Source organism: Phytophthora infestans, genomic scaffold, assembly GCF_000142945.1.
Source record: "Phytophthora infestans T30-4 supercont1.33 genomic scaffold, whole genome shotgun sequence".
Classification (NCBI taxonomy): domain Eukaryota; phylum Oomycota; class Peronosporomycetes; order Peronosporales; family Peronosporaceae; genus Phytophthora; species Phytophthora infestans.
In genome coordinates this window covers 1118519-1141324 of record NW_003303726.1, presented here as the reverse complement: position 1 = coordinate 1141324, position 22806 = coordinate 1118519, and the positions used below count along the sequence as shown (strand labels likewise).

Genomic DNA, 22806 nt, shown 5'->3' with positions numbered 1-22806 from the left:
CCAATAATGACCATGACGCCAGACACTGAACGTCTGTCGTCAATGTTGCTTCCCCAGTCTGCGTCCGTAAACGCTTCTGCCTTGACAGCTTGCGTTCCAAATCCACTCGTTCCACTTTTGTATACGATACCATGATGGCGAGTGGACTTCAAATACTGCAGAACACGAATCGCTGATTTCCAGTGTTGCGTTCCTGGATCCTCTAGGAAGCGTGACAGCTGCGTGACAACGTAGGCAATGTCCGGCCGAGTACAGGTTGTGATGTACATGAGGCACCCGATTAAGGAGCGATACGGTCGTGACCACATTTCAGCACGTTCCTTTTCCGTAGTCGGCGACACCATCTTGGACAATTTCAGGTTTGCTGCACAAGGGTTCTCCACCATCTTGGCGTTCCGTTGATTGAATCGTTCCACAATGTCGTCAATGTACCGAGTTTGCTTGATCATCAGCGTTCCACATTCTCTATCGTGGTCAATCTCCATTCCCAAAATGAATTTGGCCTCGCCAAGCTCCTTCATCTTGAATGCGCTCTTCAGGGCGTTTTTGACCTCCCGAATTTCGTCGCGCGTCTTGGCTGCAATGATCATGTCGTCCACATATAGACATACGTACACGAATGCGTTTTTGGAACGCTTGACGTAGACACACTGGTCGGCTCCGCAACATTTGAAACCATTCTGCAGGAACACGCGATGAATAGTCTTGTTCCATGCACTTGCAGCTTGCTTCAAGCCGTAGATGGCCTTTAGCAGCTTGCACTTCATGCCTTCAGCATTCTCGAGGCCAAATGGAACGTCCATGTGGACCAAATCCTTCAAATTACTGTTTAGGAACGCTGTGTCGGCATCCAGTTGCTCCATAATGTAGCCGCACGTAACGCAAACAGCGAGTACAACTCGAATCGAGTTCATATTCGCAACTGGGGAGTACGTCTCAAAGAAGTATATTCCAAACTTCTGCTTGAACCCCTGCGCTACTAGGCGTGCCTTGTAACGGATAACCCGGCCGTTCTCGTCACGCTTCTTCGTGAACACCCAGCGACATCCAATGGAACGAGTTGTCGTTCCACGTGGAACGAGCGTCCATTTCCGTTCCGGGAATGCGAATTCAGCTCTGACTGCATAGCACGACGCCACTCTCCTGCTTCGTTACTGGCAATAGCTTCTGCGTACGTGTTAGGCGTATCTGGAACGCCACCAATACTGGCCGCGTACGCCAACACTACCTCTGCGAGCAAACCATCTTCGTCGATTCTGGCACGCTTAGGAGATGACGGTCCATCACTTCCACGTTCCACGTCTTCATCGTCACCATTCCCAAGTAGAAGTAATGGCTCACGAGGGCGCGTAGATCGTTCCGTTTCAGGATGGAAGATCATCCGGTCCTCATGGAACGATGGAGGCTGCGAATGGAACGTTGCCAAATCCAACCCATTTAACCTGGGTTCCTCCGGCGCGGGTAGCTGCTGTATTTCTGCGTTCCGTTCCGGTTCAAGGTCGTCCATCTCAATGTCTTGAGCAGGCTCCTCTGCTTCTTCCATCGATTCATCCTGAGCAGGCTTACGTTCCACTCCCGATATTGGAACGATCGTATCATCGTTCCTCGTCACATGGATGACCGTTCCTGAAGCTGGCGACTGCGTGTCATAGATTCCGCCCACCTCACGCTCGTCCAGCTTGACCGACCGTGTCACCTTGACCTTCGACGCATCCATGTCGTACACACGATATCCTTTCACGTTCTCAGCGTACCCGAGGAACGTGCACTTGAAGCTCTTGGGTTCCAGCTTCGTTCTCATCACGTCGTCCACATGAGCGTACCCTTGTGACCCCAAAACACGTAGGTGTTCCATCCGTGGCTTCACCTGGAACGACAGCTCGTACGGCGTGACATCAGAGTTTAATGTGTTCGTGGAACGGTTGATGAGATACACTGCAGTACTAACCGCTTCCGCCCACCACTGCGTCGACATAGACTTGTAGTGCAGCATGCTTCTTGCCTTCTCCATGATGGTACGGTTCATGCGTTCCGCCACTCCATTCTGCTGAGGGCTGTATGGAACGCTACGCTGATGCACGATACCGTTCCGTTTGTATAGTTCCAAAACTGTCTTGTTCACGAACTCCGTTCCATTATCGGAACGAAGACATTTTAGACGTTCCCCCCACTGGGTTTCGTACAATGCCTTGAACGCCTTCAGTTTGCTACCCACCTCGCTCTTGCTCTTCATAAAGTACGCAACGACAAACCTTGAGTAGTCGTCTACGAACGTCAGAACATATTTGGCACCACCCTTTGAGATCGTTCTCATTGGGCCCATTACGTCCGTGTGTACTAGTTCCAACACACGCGTCGTTCTCGTTAGCGATCGTGACGGGAACGTCGTCACGGTCTGCTTTCCCTTCATACATCCACCGCACAAAGTCTCGTTCCCATTTTTCACATGTGGGATACCAATTGTGGAACGTTGAGTCTTCGTCAGCGCGTCCTTGTTGGGGTGACCCATGCGAGCGTGCCAAAGCTCCCACTCGCTGTCAGGACCGGCGTATTGCACGAAGTGTGCCTCCTCCTGCTGACAGTCAAGCAGGAACGCCTTACCGACCTTCTTCCCTGACGCTATCGCAGCGTTCCGTCCCCAAATTACACAACTGGAACGCTGGAACTCCACGCTCATGCCTCGTTCCGCGAGCTTCCCGACCGACAATAACCGTCTATCGAGCCCCGGAATGTGGAGCACGTCCACCATTCGGATGCGTTTACCGTCCAAACCAGTCAACTTGACCGTTCCAGTTCCTGCGACGCGCAGCTTCTTGCCATCTGCAATCGTCACGTTGATGCCACTGTCTAGTGCCTCGTACCCAAATAGGTCGTTCCGGTGAGGGGTCATGTGCGACGTCGCACCACTATCAATCAGCCACCCGGCCGAGCGTTCCCCACCAGCTGCAAACACTGCATCATCTTGACTGCTCTTCTTTGCAGCAGGACAGTCCCGCTTCATGTGACCCACTTGGTCACAGTTGAAACACTTGCCCTTGAAACCAACGTTCCGTTTCGGACCGTTCCATTTTCGATCGTTCCATTTTTGACCGTTCCCTCGGCCGTTCCGGAACTTGCCTGCGTTCCCATTCACTTGGAACGCCTTCTCCATGGTTTCCTTCTTCTCGAGTCGCTCGTACTCCTTCAACAGCTTTTCCTTGGCCTCGATGAGCGTCACACCCTTGGCGTTCTCCACGATAGACGAAATGAGCTCGTACTCATCGGGGAGGCTGCTCAGCAGCACCACCAGCTGGCGTGCCTCGTCCATGGGCTCTCCTAGCGTCTGCAACCCGACGATCAGCTCATCAAACGCATCCACATGCTTGGCCATAGTCAATCCACTTTCCATCTTGAACTCGTGGAGGCGACGCGTCATCGTCACGCGGTTGTGGATCGTGGTGCGGTTATAGAACTCTCGCAGCGTTCCCCAAGCTTCTATGGAACGAGTGGCCGACCAAATCTTGGTCTGATGCTGGAGTTCCACTCCCTGAGTGATGATGCCGAGCGCCTTGGCATCATTGACGAGCCACGCCTCGGTGATCTCGTTCTCCGGCTTGACGGCTTGAATATGCGCAAGCAGGCCCTTCCTGGCTAGCGTCATGCGCATATTGTACTCCCAGTGGAAGTAGTTCCCACTCCCGAGGAGGACTTCGGCGCGCTTGGTCGTCGTCATATTTTGGAACGTTCCAGTAGAGCTGAGCGTTTGCGGCTGTTAACCTGTTGTTGTTGTTAAAGGCAAATGCCGAAGTGAGTAGATTAAAGTCAATTAAATCTGTCCTCTAAACTTCAGTGCTCCTGGCCATCCACCAGATTAACCGGTTTGGGACCGGTCCATTTTGGAACGTCACGCCGGTTAGCCGAACCGTGCAGAGTCGGTGCATATCAACATGGTCCACATCGAATCATGCGTCTACACTCATGTGTACGGAAGGTTTCAATTGATTTATTCTTTAATTCAATCCCTATTTGACTTAAACTAAGTAAACTACCATACAAATGCTACGTATATATCTCACCTCCTGTATATACAGGATAACGTTTTTCTTGTATTCCGGAGAATACATGCCGTCGCGCTCAAGGGGTTAGCGATCATATACAGATAAAATGCTTTATTACAGCTAACCTCCAACACCTCTAGATGCTTAAATCTGTTTAAGAAGGTAATACGTTTTGGGCCAGCTAATTGCGGTTGTGAGCTTTCGAAAGAAACAATCTTTCAAAAGTTCAAAACCGCAGTTTCTCAGCGAGCTCACCTGCTGCGACGGCCACCGCCCGAGAACACTATACTTCGTCACCGCGGCGGTGAGTGAGCTGCTGCGGTTATCTTCGCTACTCATCTACATGATACGTCTACGCTTCTGCTTATCTACTTATTTCCCACTTAATTACTAATACGCTCTGCTCGGGGAAGTTCTGGTCCGATCGAGACCATTACTGGCGGTTGGTCCGATACGGCTCTAACGAAACTTCGCGAAAAATACCGCATGATGATGGACAACTCCGAAATCACCATGCCCAGGAGCCTCAGCGTCTCGACGCTATGCCAAGTGGCAGTTGCAAGGCGTTGCAACCACTGCAACTTCAAGCGTGCAAGGGCAAAAGGTAGACGGATGATGGCGCGCTGCCTGGCGGCTTTGTGCTGCCATCGTCTGCAGATCATATCATTCTGTCGCTCGACACACACCTCAACGGCCTCGACAGCTACATTTACAGACATATTTATAGTAAATAAGATCTACTTTTAATAGTGAGATTATTGCACGAGTTATGCAGCACAACGCCTTTGTGTAAGAAAAACTAAAAAACAGTAATTTTTAAAACAAACCATCCAGCATTTACGTAAAGTGAGCGAAATTATGTTTCGCTCACTAAATTTCTGTCAGTTTATACCCATGTTAAACCTTTACTGATGAATGAAACCTGTGAAGTTTATACAAATTGGTTGGAAAAAAGACCTTCTCATTTGAGATTTGTATTGAATCGATACCTACTATTGTTGTGTGGACATAATCTCGAATTAATACCTAATCAAGCTTCTGGTTTACCTGAGATAAAACCACGCCACGATTACGAAAAAAAAACCTAGCTGCATCAATGACCAGCCGCGCTATGCTTGACTGGGAGCCCCTTAGGCCCCCTCCGCGGCTCGCTGCGTTCGCGCTATATAGATTCTCTCACCTAGTGAGTGCAGTAATAGGCTTGCTGAGGAGCCCGGCGCTGGACCCGCCAACGGAAATACTACGCGGGCAAGCAGCGCGGGTTTGCTGCGGCTACTCGACCTTGCACCTGCTCCTCTTCGGTGGTACAGTATATTCACTAAAAAACATTACATGTGACTAAACGAATGACTCACGCTAATCATGCGGCCAAGGGATTTGGACGATTTGGATAAATTTGAAAACTTTTGGACAGGCTATCATATACCTGTCCATCGCCTTCACGTCGATATCCTTCTCGAGCTGACGTTCCGTCCTCTACTTTGATGAGATGCATTATTAATTCTTTTAGTGGTACGAGTAGTAGTAGCGAAGATAAAATGATACTGGAAGTTTCGATTCTATATCCGGTTTCGGACAAACGACTGAACTAAGCTTTTGGACATTTATTGATTGGGATAAACAATATCTCACGGGCAGTCGTTAAAATGTGAGCAGATACCGAAGATTACATGTGTGCTAATCAAAACGTGTATCATTGGCAGATCACTATGAGGACGTGTTTAACAAAAGTACATGTAGTTGATCGTATTGGTAAACCGATTCAATCACCCTGCTAGATGATTTTTTTTTGGGGGGGGTCGAGCAAAAAACTGCGTTCAATAAATTGTTACGCTTGGCAATATATTTTTTATACTGAAAGCTGCCAAGACCACGCTTCAAATCGTGTATCTCTGGATAATAGTGATTTGCAGACTGTGGATGCGCTGCGGAAAACTGGCGCGAGAACGACCAGTATTCTCAAGTTTATCAAGGACGGCTCAGATAGCAGCCCCATCCCGCAGGATGTTCGTAACCTTGTCCGCAAATCGGATGCTCGCGAACACAAATGCGGTCCGAGTTCGAGTGTGAAGCGTTTGAAGAAATGGGTGTCAGAGTTTAGGGGTGTTCCAGAAAATGATGGGCGTATTTTCGCTGACGAGGTATGAAAAGCTTACTAGTAGTTCTGCAAATTCGTTGCGCTACTTTGAATATAATTTCATTGTGATGTTTTAAAAGAGATTCACAACCTGTATTACTATGCAAACTAAGCACATTCGCTCGATATATTAACCAGTTTCCGGAGGCACTACTGATTACGGAGCCGATCGGTCGAAGTACAGGCGTTTTCGCTCATGGCTCATGACACTATTGGAAAAGGTCAATGCGTAAAGTATGTTCTACACCCGAACGAGTGGGCGGCACTGTTGGCCGCACTCGAAGAATTTAGACCCGACAATCCTGCTCAGAAGAATTTGCAATGCGTCCTCATGGATTAGGACTCCACGGAAATATCTGTGCTTAAAGCAGCATTTGCGGACCTCACTATCCTGCTCTGTCAGTTTTACGTCCTAAAGTACTTGAGGAGGGAGATTGCATCGTCCGCCTACGGCTGCAACACACTTAAAAAAAAATCAGTTTCAAGGCTTATTAGTTTACGCAAAGACTGATAAGGAATACAGTAGGCACTATCGATGCATGCTACACATATGTGAGGTAAGTCATTCCTTTTCGCCTGAGTCGGCATGATGTCACGGATCGCCAGATCAAGTCGAGCCGAATCTGTCAGTCGGGCAGAATCTGGATATTGATGATTTGGATTACTCTATAACGCAGTTGCCTGACGATTTGAAGCACCCATGTGTGGCTCATTACGTTAAAACCTGAAATAATTGTAGAGATCTGTGGTTTGCGCACAGGTGCCAAAACACAGTCGCACTCGTGAACAACACCAATAACCGTTTGGATGCCTCATGGAATCAGTTAACAGCGTGTGTCAACTCTTCCATGGCAGTGGATGAATGCATTGCGTCTCTTATGTATTACCAAAGTCTACAAGAGACGTGTTTCATGGATGATGCTCACAAGAATGTCAGCGCACAGCACGTCGGATATGATCACAAAATGATGCTGGTGACGAATATCGTTAGTGAAAACGCTTGCGAGCTGATAAACGACCAATACATATCTGCACTTGGTCGCGCGTCCTACATCAATTCGGAAAAGGGCTGTGGAGTGTACATCGTGATGAGTACATGCATTGATAAAGACGCTCTCGACGAGGTAAATACACAATACACTGTTCCGGAGCTCAACTGGGTATGTCATGTCTTTTTATGAGCACACGTTTGCTACCATGTCGACATGTATTTTTTCTTCGACGTGCTCTCCAGAATTAGAATGTTACTCCTACGCAACTACTGAATCGGTCGATGGCTCTTGTTGAATGTTAGGTCGTCGATAGAAATCGAAAGTGAAAGCAAAAGCTCTGACTCTCGGGCCTATTTCGCTATTCGTCGAGTGTTAGCCACACCACAGCCATGAGACTCGAACCGCAAGTATCGAGAGGCGCTACCGATTGCTAATGGAGTTTGTGACGCCATGGCAGAATTGGGAATGGCACAATACAGAGAGGCGATGGCGTATTGCTCATAGGTTCAAAGTCGGATATTTTTACGTCTCCACATCGATTTTTCAAACGTAGGGGCTACAATCTGAGCCCTCGCAGCCTCCCACGCAGATGCGGTGGTCGAGACCCAAGGATTGAATCCACGCATGCCGAGTCTGGTAGTCCGTCTGTCGAGTCTGATAGCCAGTCTGTCAATTCCGACACCCAAACTGCAGCGGATTTACCAGTTTCCACTGGGACTCTGCGACAGACCCACAACAGCACATTGGTGATAGCGGGGTCACCCCGATCCCGCGGTCGTCCCAAGCAATCCGCAAGAACAAGAAATCGGCTCGTCGCAAAAATGCCGAAATGGTCCGAGATGACTCAAATTTGTACTCCTCAAATCAAAGTCTAGAAATTGTACGAGCCGCAGCTCAAGGCGACCCCACCTACGAGAAATCGGCCGCAATTCTGTCGCAATTTTGAAGTGCTCGAGTTTATTAAATTCTAAGCGCCCCGGTCGAACACAAGAGAGTAACCCTGTCTCCAGCGAAGAAGATCATTCCTGCTAAAGACATCACGCAAGTTTTCCGCAAGAAATTTATTAAGTGCAGCGCTAAAGTGACAGCTCTTTAGAATGCACACAAGGACTCGAAGGGTCAAGATCTAGGCAAGCAAGAAATTGTGGTAGAAATCATTAAGCACCTACGCTACTGATACACTGGGAGTCGTGGAAATATGGCACAGATCGATGAAGAGCATAGAGCACGTTGCGATATCAATTTACTGGATTGGAACGATTGATTTTACGTTACGCATGGATTAGCACTTATAAGTTGATCATGATCCTGATGTACTGTCGAAGATCTAGTCAGTCCCGCTTCTGTTGGTGCAGGCCGAAGCACTTGAGCGCATCGGAAAGCCTCAACTGGGTGACTCCGCCGTCAACACTTTGTTGATGATGCTGTTTGCAGAAAGAGTGGGTATCATTGGCATCGAGACCGCCATCGCTGGAAACGTGATGGATGGCTTCTTACCAGCGGAGACTATGAACAGTTTGCTAGTCAGACGGGTGAGAAGATTTTGACTCCAGTCATCGACGGCAAGAATCACTGATGCTCGATCATGGTAGACATGAAAAGCAAAGAAGTGCTAGTGTATGACTCGATCATTCGAGCTACGGAGCGAAACTTAGACCCCTAACTGACAAGGTGGTGACAATGCTGCCGGACTTCACCCCAAGAAAGTGCCGAGCTCGACTTTACCTGAGTGGGCTTGGAGTGCAGGTCCATCGCTATAATTGCGACATGAATAAGCTGTTGGATTGTGCATCGAGGCCTGGCGCAGATTGAAGAAAGCTGGAACAGCAAAGAAACCAGATCGTTATATGAGAGAGGGCAAAGGCCCGTGAGTGTTGGTCAATGCTCAGGACTGACACAAAGTAATTCAGTCTTCATATTTTCCCTTTGCAAACAAGGAGTTTGTTTGTTACTTCGCGGGGCGTGTCTAAGAGCCACAACTCCCAACAGGGTTATGAGCCCAAGTGGTGGCAGCGCAGGCATGAGTAAGCCGATGAAGTACACCAGCGAAGGGGTGCCGAAGAATTGGCAAGGCAAGGATTGGCAGACATACAAATGGGCCATGATGAACGTTTTCAAGGAGGATGACTTGAAGGACATTGCTGATGGAGCTTTAACCAAGGACATGCTCTCCACAGCGAGTGCAGAGGACCAGGAGAAGTTCAATAAGAAGCAAATCAAGATCATGCGGATGATTGGTACGTCTGTTCCGCCGGAAATTCTTCAGCAGATTCGCGACAAGGAGACCGGATCGGAAATGTGGGCAGAGCTCTGTAATCTGTTTGAAGGAAAGCAGAATGAAGCTATCAAGGCCTACACGATTCGTCGCTTGGAGAATGATCTCTGGGATAAGAAGCTCGCTTCTGGAGGAGATGCAAATCTCCATCTTTGCAAGATGTTCAGCATCAAATCGGAGTTGGTAGGCTTACAGCATACTATTGAAGACAGTACAATGGTGGATATGTTGTTGGAAAGTTTGCCAGATTTGACCGAGTTTGAATGTCTGAAATCTTCGATCCGCTATGGCGCGGACCCAAGTGTGTATACACCGGTACGGGTTCGTGAATTAATTCTTGCAGCCGCTGCTCGACAGAAGGAATTCAGAGGCAAGCGTCAAGGAAAGCAAGGAGGGCATAAAAGCGGAGGTGATAAAAGTGGTGATCCGGAAAAAGGCGGAAATAGTAATCAGCAGAACAAGTCAAGTAAACAGCGAAAAGCCAGGCTGTGCTTTGTCTGCGGGAGTGATAGCCATATTAAGGCCAAGTGTCCGGAGCGTGAAGAGAAGAACAGCGGTGCTGGAGACAGAGAGACCAAGCGAAAACCGCAGGGAAACTTGACGATCAGTCAAGAAAACAAGAGTGGTGCTGGGAGTAACAGTGAACCCAAGCGGAAACCACAAGGAAATCTGACACTCAGCCAAGAAGGAAATGGACTGTCACAGATACTGCATGAACCTGCAGATCAGGGGATAGTGACGGGATTGATAGCGGCTGAGGCTCATCATGAGCACGAGACTCTGCACGAGACTCTGTACGATGCTCAGGGAACAGGAGTAGATGAGAAGCTTCTGGAAGTTAATGATCAAGTACCTGTCGATGAAAACTTTAGCGGTTGGTGGTATTTTGACACAGCTTCGAACTCTCACGTGGTCGGAGATCGCTCGTATTTTGTGAGCTACACTGAGGACGCGTCACAACTACGCAGCATTCGAGGTATTTCCCCAAACATTGCAGCTCGTATCGCTGGGATGGGGACTGTTGCCTTAACTACTGAGGTGAATGGAGAGCAGACAGTAATGTGTCTGGATGATGTTTTCTACATACCCGGAGCTGAATTCGGGCTCTTCTCTCCCGGACTTGCTCATGAACAAGGGTTTGACTTTACGTTCAATCATGATACTCAGGACTTTACTATTCTTTGGGAAGGGAAATCAGTAGCAGTAGCGAAGCCTCAGGAAGCAACTTGGGGGTTTCTGGGACTACATCCAGGTCAAACAAGCGTGAAAGAGCCTGTTAATCGGCGTCCAATGGTAATTTTTACTATAGCCGAAGGGGTTGGCACTTTGGCGTTGTGGCACGAGCGTATGTGTCATACTTGTCCACAATATCTGAAGACGATGGTAGACCGGGGATTAGTGAGAGGCATGATGTTGACTCAGCGTCACCAGCAGATCTGTGACGCATGTCATGTGGGGAAGCAAAAGAAGAAGGCTCATCGCAAGAAGATGGACAGGGCAACAAAGTGGCCGAATCAAGTTGTGTACGCTGACCTTCTCATTCCAAGTAAAGATAATCGGACTCGGTATGAAGCCGTACTAGTGGTTATGGATGGATACTCCAGATTCGTGAGAGTGTTTCTGTTGACTAGTAAAGAGAGTTCAGTTGTAAACAAGCACTTGCAACAGTACATACTCTGGGCCGAGCGTCAAGCAGGACGAAATGTGAACGGGACTGTCTACAAAGTGAAGCAAGTACTGACAGACAAAGGTGGGGAGTTCATCAACAAAGGTATGGAAAACTGGTACGCACGGAGAGGAATTGAGCACATCCGAGTGGGTCCAAAAAGTTCTCAATTGAACTTGTGCGAACGAACGCATCAGTCATTGGTGGACATGATGAAAACCACGATGGTACATGCAGGCTTTCCTCGGAGTCTATGGCCGGAAGCACTACGAAATGCTGTATACGTCAAGAATAGGGTATACAACCGTGGCACTCAAGGAATTCCTTATGAGATGATATTTGGAATGAAACCTGACGTGCATCACATTAGGAAGTTTGGATCTCTAGCATATGTTCATGTTCCTGTGACGTCTGGAAGACGCAAGCATGATAACAACGCCAAGATTGGCTTTCTACTCGGTTACGAAGAGGACGTGGTAGGCTGCAAAGTTTACTTTCCTGATGAGCACACCGCCAGGTTTGTATCTGATCTACGGGTTGCTGAAGATGTAGTTTACAAAGACCGTCACGAAGGTGCTGTAGATGAGGAGGACCTCGAGTCACTGCACTTTACCCGACGTGATGACCAGGATGTGGACTGTGACAACAGTTTGAACCACGAAATGGCTACATCCAAGACAATGGAGCTGGTTAGCGAGTTAAATTCTGAGTTGTCTATTGGGACTCGTGGGAGGCGAGATGGATGTAGCGGCTAACAGTGAGCACGAGAAAGGGCGTTCAGCTGGCAGATGCTGTCTCAAATGCTCTAAATAGTCGACCAGATGAGATTAAAAGCACGAGAGAAATCGGTAGAGCGGATCTTCACGAGAGTGATGGTCATGGCGGAGTATCACTCACTGATGCAGCTTCGAGCGCTTGTAAACTTACTACTAGCATTCCAGGGAGCGAGATTGAGGCAAGTAGTTCGGGAAATCTCTGTGTTGGTGGCAAGCAGTCGGAATCATCTACGCAAAATGATGGTGCTGACGTTGAGTCTGTGGTGGGAACACGGGGCTCATCGCTGGATGGTAATGAGGTGGATGATGACGACGAAGCAGGATTACCGACAGACGACGACATTACTGTAGCAAGTGTGTTCTCATTTGATGAGAAGACTATCTCAATGGAGAATAACAACTCGTCGAGTGGTGTGGGGCTTGAAGAAGACCCAGAGAGTACTGATGAACATCAAAGTGCGGTTGTGGACAATAATAACGCGCAGAAGATGGACGCTAGTGTTTGTCTTGATCCAGTTGTCATTCGAGAAACTGGAAAGCGTACCCACCGCGATGAAACTCAGTCGGAAGAGGCTCGTGTGGAACACGAGGCCGCAAAGCCAGATACCAAGAGAACTCGAACAGGACTTCGAGAGGTACAAGAAAGACGTCAACCTCGACGCTTTGATGACTTTGTGATGAATGCAGCGACTTCACGGGTTCTGGATGAGCATGGCCGGCCTATTCGTGCTTGTGAGGTGAAGATTCCTCGTAAAAGACGTGAGGCACTGCGATCCAGGTTTGCTAACTATTGGATGGAAGCAGAAATGGTAGAGATCGCTGCACTGAAGGCAAAGAAGGTCATCCAAGAAATACCGGATGAGGACATGCCCGAAGATGCGAAGCCTGTGAGTACAATGTGGGTCTATGCCTTGAAGTCGGATCATCAGGGTTACGTGATAAGATTCAAGGCTCGGATAGTTGCGGTGGGGAATCACCAGCGACCAGGCATTGACTTCAAGGAAACGTTTGCCCCTGTGGCAAGAATGGCTTCGTTTAGACTGTTGTTGGGACTGGCGGCATTACTGGGATTAGAGGTATACGGAGGAGACGTGAATACCGCTTACCTCAATGCATGGCTAGGCATACGACAATATCTACACTCCATCAACGGATATCCGTGCAGAGTGAGTGGTCATTCTTACGTGGTACTCAAGGCTTTGTATGGATTAAGACAATCGGGTCGAGAATGGAATTCAGAACTTAATGATTGGTTCATTCAGCGTGGATACCAAAGATCGTTGACGGAGCCGTGCCTGTACTACCTGTTTGATGGTGGCACGATGGTATACGTGCTAGTATACGTCGATGATATCTTGGTTGCAACAAACAGCAAGGAGTACAAAGATCAGTTGTTCATGGACTTGGACAACACGTACGGTCTCAAGGACCAAGGGCTGTTAACACAGTACTTAGGTGTGGAAGTGACTCACACGTCAGAGTACATTATGATCAGTCAAGGCAAGTACGCAAGAGAGATTCTTGGCAAGCTGGGATTTGAAAATGCACATGCAGTAGGAAATCCAATGGAAGTAAATTCACGGCTCACACCTCTTGGAGAGAAGGAGAGTGCAGACGGCAGCTTTCCGTACCGTGAAGCCATTGGTATGCTCATGTACCTGGCTACAAGTACCAGACCGGACTTGGCTTATTCATTAGGCCAACTGAGTCGCTTCGTAGCGAACCCATCGGCGAAGCATATTGGAACGGTAAAGAGAGTGCTGCGCTACTTGGCCGGGACCTTGGATTATGGAATCAAGTACGAGAAAAAGAAGAACAACTCGAAGGAGTTGGTGTTGCAGGGTTACTGTGACAGTGACTCGGGCTAATGACCCAGATCAAAGGAAGAGCACTACTGGTTTCGTGTTTATGCTGGCAGGCGGAGCTGTAGCATGGATGTCACGAAGACAATCCCGTCATCGCTTTGTCGACCGCGGAGGCGGAGTACATTGCAGCGTGTGAAGCCACAATGGAGGCAGTTGCTGGGAAAAATGTTTTGCAAGAGATGTTACCGCTGCACGATGTGAAATTGCGTGTAGGAATTGACAGTCAAGCTGCTCACGTGATGGCAACTAATCCTACCTACAGCAGACGTACGCGCCACATTGAATTACGGTGGCATTACGTACGAGAGCAAGTGCAAAAAGGCACTGTGGAGTTGCATAAGGTGAGGGGGGAAACAAACCCTGCCGACACGTTCACCAAGCCTCTGGACAAGAAGCGACTGAAAGGATTGTTGCTGATTGCAGGCATTGGAGCAGAAAAGTAGTCGAAGACCAGTATTCGACATCGAAGACCGATCTTCGAGAAGGGCGTGTTGGATTGTGCATCGAGGCCTGGCGCAGATTGAAGAAAGCTGGAACAGCAAAGAAACCAGATCGTTATATGAGAGAGGGCAAAGGCCCGTGAGTGTTGGTCAATGCTCAGGACTGACACAAAGTAATTCAGTCTTCATATTTTCCCTTTGCAAACAAGGAGTTTGTTTGTTACTTCGCGGGGCGTGTCTAAGAGCCACAACTCCCAACATAAGCTGCTAGCCTTTGAGATTTTTGACGGCTGGGCCAGCTCAATAGGCAGGAGCTACAAAATCTACGCTATCGGTACCTATGCATGTGCATTTAATTCAAACAAGCTGTCCATGTTTTCCTTTTATGTGTGTGACCATTTGGAGGGTTTCGATGTATCTATTATTGTGTATGTCCGTCATACACTTCGCTTTGTGCCTTAGCGCACGAAGCGCGGGCTGACCGATGTCTTGAGAATTCGCGCCACCAAGCCCGTATGTCTTAGTAATTAGTGCCATAAATATTTAGGCTTGGTATTAAAAATACAAATTGGAAATTGCTAAGTCCAATACAATTTGCTGTTAGATCAAAGTATTGACAAAATGTATATTGACAATAGATATAATACAAGTGCCTTTGGGTAGAATCTGACCACACGTTTCAGAATGGCATTGGTTGTCAGCAATTGACGAATAATGCGATTTGTACAGATTGTCCAAATATAACAAAACCGAACTTGAGGAGCTTAGAGTAAATTTACTGAAATGCCAGGTTTAGTTTGTGCGTGACACATGTACAGGTACAAGTAGGGGTTTTCAGCTAAGGCGAACAGGTCAAGGTTGCATAGCCGTGCGGTAAATGCGGAGACGCCACTGCCGAGCTCACCAGCGAGCCCCGCACTGTACCCTCCAGTACCCCCAATCTTTAAATCGCTGGCGAGCCGCGGGGCGCCGAAGGGGTGCGCAGCCAAGGGCAGCCCGGCTTGTATTTGCCCAAGCTTGATGAGTTCTGGAATATAAGAAAGTAAATTGTAAATTGCAGTTTTTATATAAAATTGGACTATTTGCACACTTTTGCTTACACAAAATCCGACAATCTGTCCAAAACAAACCAATACCTAATTTTGGCTATTGGTTGACTGAAATTTATTGATACCGAGTCTGTTTTTTATACAGGGCTTTTAAACTTTAGTTCACAAATCAATGATAGCAGAATGTTTTTAATTAGCGGGGCTTCTATGGGGAACCTTCGTTTACTAAAGCTTTTTCTTCTTTCTAGAATTGAGTACAGCGATTGTAAACTTGTAAGCAAATATTATAAAGCCGAATAAAAAGCTGCGCTGCGTCATCAGCGGCACCCCATAATGACAGCTGAATTTTCTAAACCTTATTGTGCATTTCAATGATTTTGTCGTTTTCACGAGAAAACGTTAAAAATGCATGAAGAAATCTAACAATGCCGGGACGATTGGAGCACAAAAAGACATAAATAAACCAAGCTGAGCGCGGTTTCTAATTGCACAGCGCGCGGCCTCACAAATAACACTAAAGTAAAGGTAGTTTAAGTAGCTGAAAAGTAGACAATCTTATTAAATTTTCAAATAATTAAAAGTAACGGCTGCATTTGCAATCGTCTCGCGTGTCATTCCAGCAACGGCATTTGGGTAGCGCGAGCTCACAGCACGCCCAGAAGCTGCAAGAGTGCGATGCCGAGCCTTAGCGCCAAGCAGCTCTCTCCGGAGGTGCTCCGCGCAGGTGATCTGATCGAGTGTTACAGTCGTCGCTTTGTCCTCAGCGATCCTCGAGGCCTTCGTGTCGCCGCTGTTCAAGGCATCGATGACTGGCCGGGTGTACCTCTTTCGGTCAAGCTGGACACCATGGAAGCTCTGCCTCTCGACAATCTGTTGCGCCGTCGCCGAGACAGCTCAGGCAAAAAGCTAGACGTAGAGAAAGAGACGAAGTGGCGAAAGCTACGGTCCTACAAGCTAGAGGCCGGCAAGATCAGACGCCCAACTCACGCCAGCACTATTGGAAAGCGTCTTTCGGCTGCTGTCGACGCTGTCATGGCTGATGTGCGTGAAATACTGCGAGAACAAAGCGAGGGAATCTCTTTATCACGCCCGTTGGTGTACCGGAGTCTCCGCCCCACCTTGGTAGAGGCATTATTGAGAAAATTGACTCCAAAACATAAAAAAAACGGTCCTCGTCCGGATGAAACGCGCGCACAGGACCTCACCAGTGTTCAGGGTGACGAGGTATACAAGGGTTTGGCATGCAAGAAGGAGAAGATCTTCAGGTGGACCAAAATCATTCTACTGGCACTTTGAATCATGAAAAAGCTTCCAGCAGCCCCAAACCGTCCACGCCAACAAGTCCAACGGGTGGTTCGGAGCTAGAACCCTCAAGAACATCATCCGAACGAGCGCGTTAGCCAACCACTTCCAGAATCAAACCTACATGGACGCGGTACCTACTCGCTGGATGCGAGAAAAAATAGACACAAGGCGAAAAAGAGAGCAGGTGGGTGGGCCACTCCACGCTCCCCATAGAAGCGGTATCAGGCCAAGTGTGGTGTTACTCGAAGCGTTGACCATATCTACCATGCACATTCGTTGAAAGCAAAAAGGGTTAAAGCACTGCTACGACTTTCAGGAGTCGTTACCAGACTTAAAAACCTTCGCGAACGGCGCTCTATGTACGTTATGCCAGCAACTACCACAGCCAACCACCTTCGTATTAAAGTGCCATGGCCCTCGGAGGTACGCAAGATACGTGAGTGAATGAATTCGAGTGGGATCATTTTCAAGGACGTTGGTGATTTGGGAGTTTGCTCATGCTTTGGCGACTGCTTTATGAATACATGTACAAGTTCAGTGGCTGCCGTCTATTGATCTCCGGACATTTGCACACTGGGGTCTGTCTGCAGTAGCACTCCGAGGTCGCTGGAAACGCTCAAACTGTACGACACAGGACGCGTGGGTCTCGGCGTAGTCACGACGACGGACTTAAACGTTGGCGACGCTGTAGGTGAGTACAGACAACGACACAAAAAGCCGGAGTTGATAAACACAATTCCGATAGTGAAATCTGCGACACAAAAACTCGGACGACTAGCATATTTTGATTGGATGAATAAAACTGAGAGTATGGAAAAAAAAGCTTAGCTACGCTTGTTTATTATACCGTTGTCGACTCATAGCACGGAATGGCTGATTTAAAGCTACGAATTACGTGCTCGTTGGGAAACCTTTCCCAAGCTGCAATTGTAGCTTTTATGGCTCGAAGACGTTTTTCAGCAGCCGTAAGGCCTTTATTGGGTAGTTATTTACCTCGAATTTGAGACTTTAGAGGTCCCATTACCCCTACATCAAGCGGTTGACAAACCGATGTAGCTTTAGCGGGTAATGGGACCACTGCAGCGCATGCCTGTTCGGCTACCACACGCATACCCTCCACTGAAACGTGACAATAAAAATTGTCCGCTAAGAGGAGGGCAGGGGAGTCAATTTCATATTTTAAAATATCTTCTACATAAAACTCTCGGCCGACTGTATCCATCCAGCCAAACTCTTGTACTGTGTAAAAGTGACCACTTGGCAGCGTGCTTAACGCGTTGTAATCAATAAATCCGCCACGTTTGCCGCGCAGTACGAAGAGAGTCGGAATTGTTTCCCAAAAACAAACATTTTTAGTAAACAAAAGTAAAAAAAAATTTAAAACTTATAATTAGCGCAAGGAAAAAAATATATCATAACAATTTACCATCAGCGCGAGCTGTCATAACAGCCGTCATGCGTCCGCAGTGTTTTGTCAGATTTTGGACTCTAGCTGATCCTTTTCGCCCTTTAATTGTCCAGGTTCTTGCTGGCGGAATGTCGAACTGGATGGCCGTTTCATCCATGTTGTAGATTTCCGGTAGAGAGTATGAACCGTACTTACACCAAAATTCAATTGCAAAATCCGTTTTTAAGCGCTTCAGATCCACACTTGGGAGCTTGGTTTCTTGGGCATTTTGAGGTGAGAATCCGTAACTAAAATCAGGTTCAAAAATATTTTTTTATTAATAACTCAGTTAATAATATTTTACAGATAATACCGGTCGTCGGTTCGCTGCAGTAGACGTTCAAGGGCCCGTCTCCCACTCTCGTCAGACGTCTTGTTCTCCGCGTAGGCCTCTATCCAGTCAGGGTAGTTCTCTTGAGTAAAAGCAATCATTCCTGATGTAGTAGGAAACTACAAGAGTTAAACAGTAAGAGTAAGTCATAATAAAATACTATAAAACTTAAATAACTCACTTCTTCGTCACTGCGTACGTCTTTCATGTACGTCAAAAGGGCAGAGGTAAATGGAAAGCTTTCCTTACGTCCCTGCCCTTTGGTCGTCTTGTCCAACTTGTTCCCCTCGTAGACGCGCCGCTTGGCCCTACCGACCCACCACCCATGCACCGTGGCCCAGCTTTTCAACGGCGGCAGTGAGCCCAATCCTCTCAATGAAGTCGACTACCGCCAGCTTCTCTTTAATTGAGTAGCCGCGCTGCTTCTTCGTCCCCATCGTAGGTTTAGAAAGTGATCGTGCAGCGCGGCTTCACCCTCGAATTGCTGGCTTCCAACCGAATTTTAGCTCAATTTATTGGATGGTCATCATAATTTAACTACTTTTTGATTAGTCAATATTTACTATGGGGTGCTTTCATTTTTCCGTGTTTTGTGTACGCTGGCTTTTTGTGTCGTTGTCTGTACGCCGGCGTGCTTAGCGAGTACGAGACCGTGGTCGAGGGGTAGCCGTCGCGGACACTGAAGTACAACAGCGGCTACACCTTGTTGTACAACACGAAATTTGCTACTAACAAGTATGTGTATGTCGAGGCTAAAACCGGCGGGTTCATCACGCGATTCATCAGCCATTCGTGCAAGTCTAACGCAGCCTTCATGAAACTGCAGAACAGGTCAAGTGTCAAGGTCGTGGTGAATATGATAGAAGACGTCAGACCGGTGAGCAAATCACCGTCAATTACGGTAGCCAGACTTGGTTCAAATGCGCGTGCGACGAATTCTGGTCAAAGGAGGCGGAGTAGGCTAAACACTCGCATCAATCCTGTTGCTAAACCTGTGCTAAGGACTTTCAATTGCTACTTTAGTAGGAAAACCTTGCCAATCAAGTACTGGGGTTTCACAAGTTGCATTCTGCGTTTTGTCGCCTTGTACTTCCGCCTCAACTAATATCAGCACGCAACGTATCTCGCAGATACACACGAGCATTTATCTTTACTGACGATGCGAGGAATCAGATCTTATAGTTGTTTTCACGGATGTATAGCTGTTGGTGCACATCACCTTCCTCTGGATATCTCTACACAGAGACTTCTCGAGCGTTCTGAAGCCACCGTGGGCAACCCTCACTCAAATCCCTCCCCGCCGGCTCATGACGCGGTATTGGGGTGCTCACTAGCTTTCCATCCGCCCTTCCGCGAGTTCAGGAAGAACGTCAGAGCAGGGCCCACTCGCAGTGGCCTTCCCCCTACTTCACCTCCGCTGCGCTTCCTCTTGCTGCGGCTGACCAGGACATTGTTACCACCACTGTCTACAGTCTCCGTTGTAGGAAGGGCAAACACCACGCGTACACAGACACCGAAGGCGTAACAATAACCACAAGAACACCACCGCTTTTTGATATCAACCGGCCACCCTCCCCATGGCTGACCCTGCACCTCCATACGTGCGTAGTTTGTTCCCATTTGGGAAGAGACAGCAATGCCTACTTCTGTTCTCTTGCGTGGTGAGGCTTGAACTCGCTGCGTCATCGTCGACACCACCTGGAGCATCCAACATACGCAGCCGTCGCTAAACCACCGTTCCAGTAGCCGATTAGTGATTACTTTTTCCATGTCGCACACCCTGCGTGTGAGGGTTGGCTGAACAGAGATATCAAAGTTGAAAGGTCGGGCATTCGACGACACGTCGTGGCAACATGCTGACAGCTCACGCAGCAGTGTGCCCATTTTGAGTCTACACCTCAGAGTGGAGTCGCGCTTCAGACGGGCATTGAACGTTTCAACTGGGTTGCTCGTCGATGCAAAGCCCGACCGGATGAAGTACCGCTGCCACTTCCAGTACCTCCCGTACAACATGAAGAGCTTGGTCCCCCATTTATGGGGCTTGTCCTTCATGTAGACTCTCATCCGGTTGAACGTTGATCTTGAAGGCAACATTGCCTCATCAAATGCCATCACTGGAGGCCGTATGTAACCCGCTTTGAACTGTTGTTGGAGCGCGTCGATCACAGGACGCAGCTTCCAGGCACGATCTGTTGCGGAGCGGGGGTCGTTGTTGCTGCTGAAGTGGAGATTTCGAGAGATGTGCATGAAGCGATCCCGCGACATGAAAATCCCGAAGCGTCCACGAGGAATTCCTCCTTCGTCTGTCGTCTTCCAGTGATTCTCCTTTTTTTACTTGTTGGGAGCAACTGTTCGAGCAAATAGAAGCCCAACGAATACGCACAGCTCTCGAGCAGTGATAGGTGGCGTAGAGAGTAATGCAGCCTTGATCGCATCGCGCGTGCTCTTCTTGAATCCAGGAATCTTCTTCTCTCTTTGTTCCTGCTTCGTATACTGTCCTTCAACCCGTTCGTCGATCTTTTCATCAAAGTATTCGTTGCTTGCCTCCGCGATGTCTTCCCACAAGCGAGGCTGCATGAAGTAAAATAGCACCCCAGAAACCGTCGTGGCCGCTTCTAGACTTCTCGGTGTAGGTCCGTAGTGTTCTCGGAACAACTGCGGGTAATCCTCTTGCATATTCGCCGTGCGAGGCTCATAAGGCTGGTCGAGATATGGAAATGGACTGTATGATACAGGATTAGACCATCCTTTGCTTGCCATATCCTTCAGGATATCAGCGCTAATCGTGCCGCTTGTAATACTAGCCATATTACCAACCGCAGTTAAAAGATCGTCGTCAAACAATGCTTCTGCTGGATCTTCATCATCTTCTTCCAGCTCGTCTTCGTCTCCTCCTTCAGTTTCATCTCCGAGTGCACTGTCAGCGCCGTCAGAACACCCGTCATCGTTTTCAGCATCGGACACCATGGCTTGGTACTCCTCAGGATCGTCTGCGTCTACAGTAATGTTGATATCTGCTACAGCAAGTATACAATCTACGATCAGTATCCTGTATCCCAAGCGTGTACATACGATCTAAAACGCACCATCACAAAACGCAGCAATCCTTGCCGACCGGCGAGGACCCGTAATCTCTTCTTGTCGTACGGTCATTAACCTCGTCAAACGCCGGGTCCAGATTGCGTTGAATCTCGGGATCATCTTCCGAGCTTGGCTCATCGTCAGACTGGAGGCTATAAGTCATACGAGCTGACACGTCGGGGTAATCGACTCGTGGGGTTGGAGAGAGATGAGGCGATGTGCAGCGCAACGTAGGTGAAGGCTGGCTGCCATCACTATCACTGCGCGAGACGCCATTAGCTTCATCTACAACACAGCAGCAATATACATGTTAGATCGCACGCTAAACGGTATAATACAGGTAAACACAGCATCATACCATTGACTGGCGTTGTTTTTTGAACAACAACATCATTCGTGTCTCTGCTGTCTTCATTTTGCTGATCACCACCTTCTGTATTGCTCTCCTCGCGTAACGTAACTGCTGTAAGTACCACGTTTGTATTATGCATCATTAGCCGGCAGAATATCGTGTATATTCAAGACCAAGCATTACAATACCGCTAAACGTGGCATCGACGTCTTCCTGAGGCTCAACGCATTTAGCAGTCGTAGCAGAGGCTGCTTCTGGTAGTGTAGGCTGCTGTGCTTCTTTGGCAGCTTTCTCTGTTTCAATATAACACGTTAGACTGTCATTATGCGATGCAAAATAGTTCAAGGTCTTACCAAGATCAATGCGGTCTAAGTAGCGCATTAATTCCTCTTTTCCGACGAAAACATCGACGCCACGGGTGTCCTTCTTGGTCTTACCAGGCTTCAAGTATGTGAAGTCAACAGAGAGGCCAGCCGGCCTCTTCGAAGACCAGCCTGCCTTCTTCAGCTCAGCCCAGCGGGCGCGAAAACCTGACATCTCTTGGACTCGGCGCAAATTCTTTAATGAGTGAAATGAGTGGCGTGTGAGCTATTGACTGTAAGAATTTGTCATACGTAGTCCACACCACACTAAAACCTCTTAGACTCAATTTTTAGAAAATGGAAAGACGCACTTCGAGCGGGAAAAGAGTAGGTGAGACAACCCGGCACCCCGTCCCCTATTTCATTTAAAGTTTGTAAACCTCAATACAAACGTCAAGTCAAAATTTCTTATCGTGTATGGTCCAGGATAAGCTTTTTCTGATATCGTGTCTAATACAGGCCGTCGCGCTCAAGGGGTTAAGATGGATGCGGTGTGGCGCGAGTAGCACACACCGAGCCGCCTCCAAGTTGTCAACAAACAACTGTTCCTTCTGAACAAGGGTACACTCGTAAGCACTCCTAGAGGTGTGGCCGCCAACAAGGCCACGAGGAGCGACGAGAAGCTCCAGGAAGAGGTCAGCCCCAGAGCTCTCCTCGGGAGGCCAATACCCTCTTGAGTTGATGGCAGCTC

General features: G+C 48.2%; 1 protein-coding gene across 1 annotated transcript; it reads right to left on the bottom strand.

Moving 5' to 3' along the window:
- Nucleotides 1-17090: 17090 nt before the first annotated feature.
- PITG_14925 (uncharacterized protein) lies at nucleotides 17091-18757 on the bottom strand (the record flags this gene model as incomplete). The annotated part of the gene is made up of 5 exons (XM_002899053.1): nucleotides 17091-17210; nucleotides 17591-17661; nucleotides 17969-18237; nucleotides 18303-18423; nucleotides 18637-18757. The coding sequence occupies 5 exons, from the start codon at nucleotides 18755-18757 to the stop codon at nucleotides 17091-17093; spliced, it is 702 nt and encodes a 233-aa protein (XP_002899099.1).
- Nucleotides 18758-22806: the final 4049 nt, after the last annotated feature.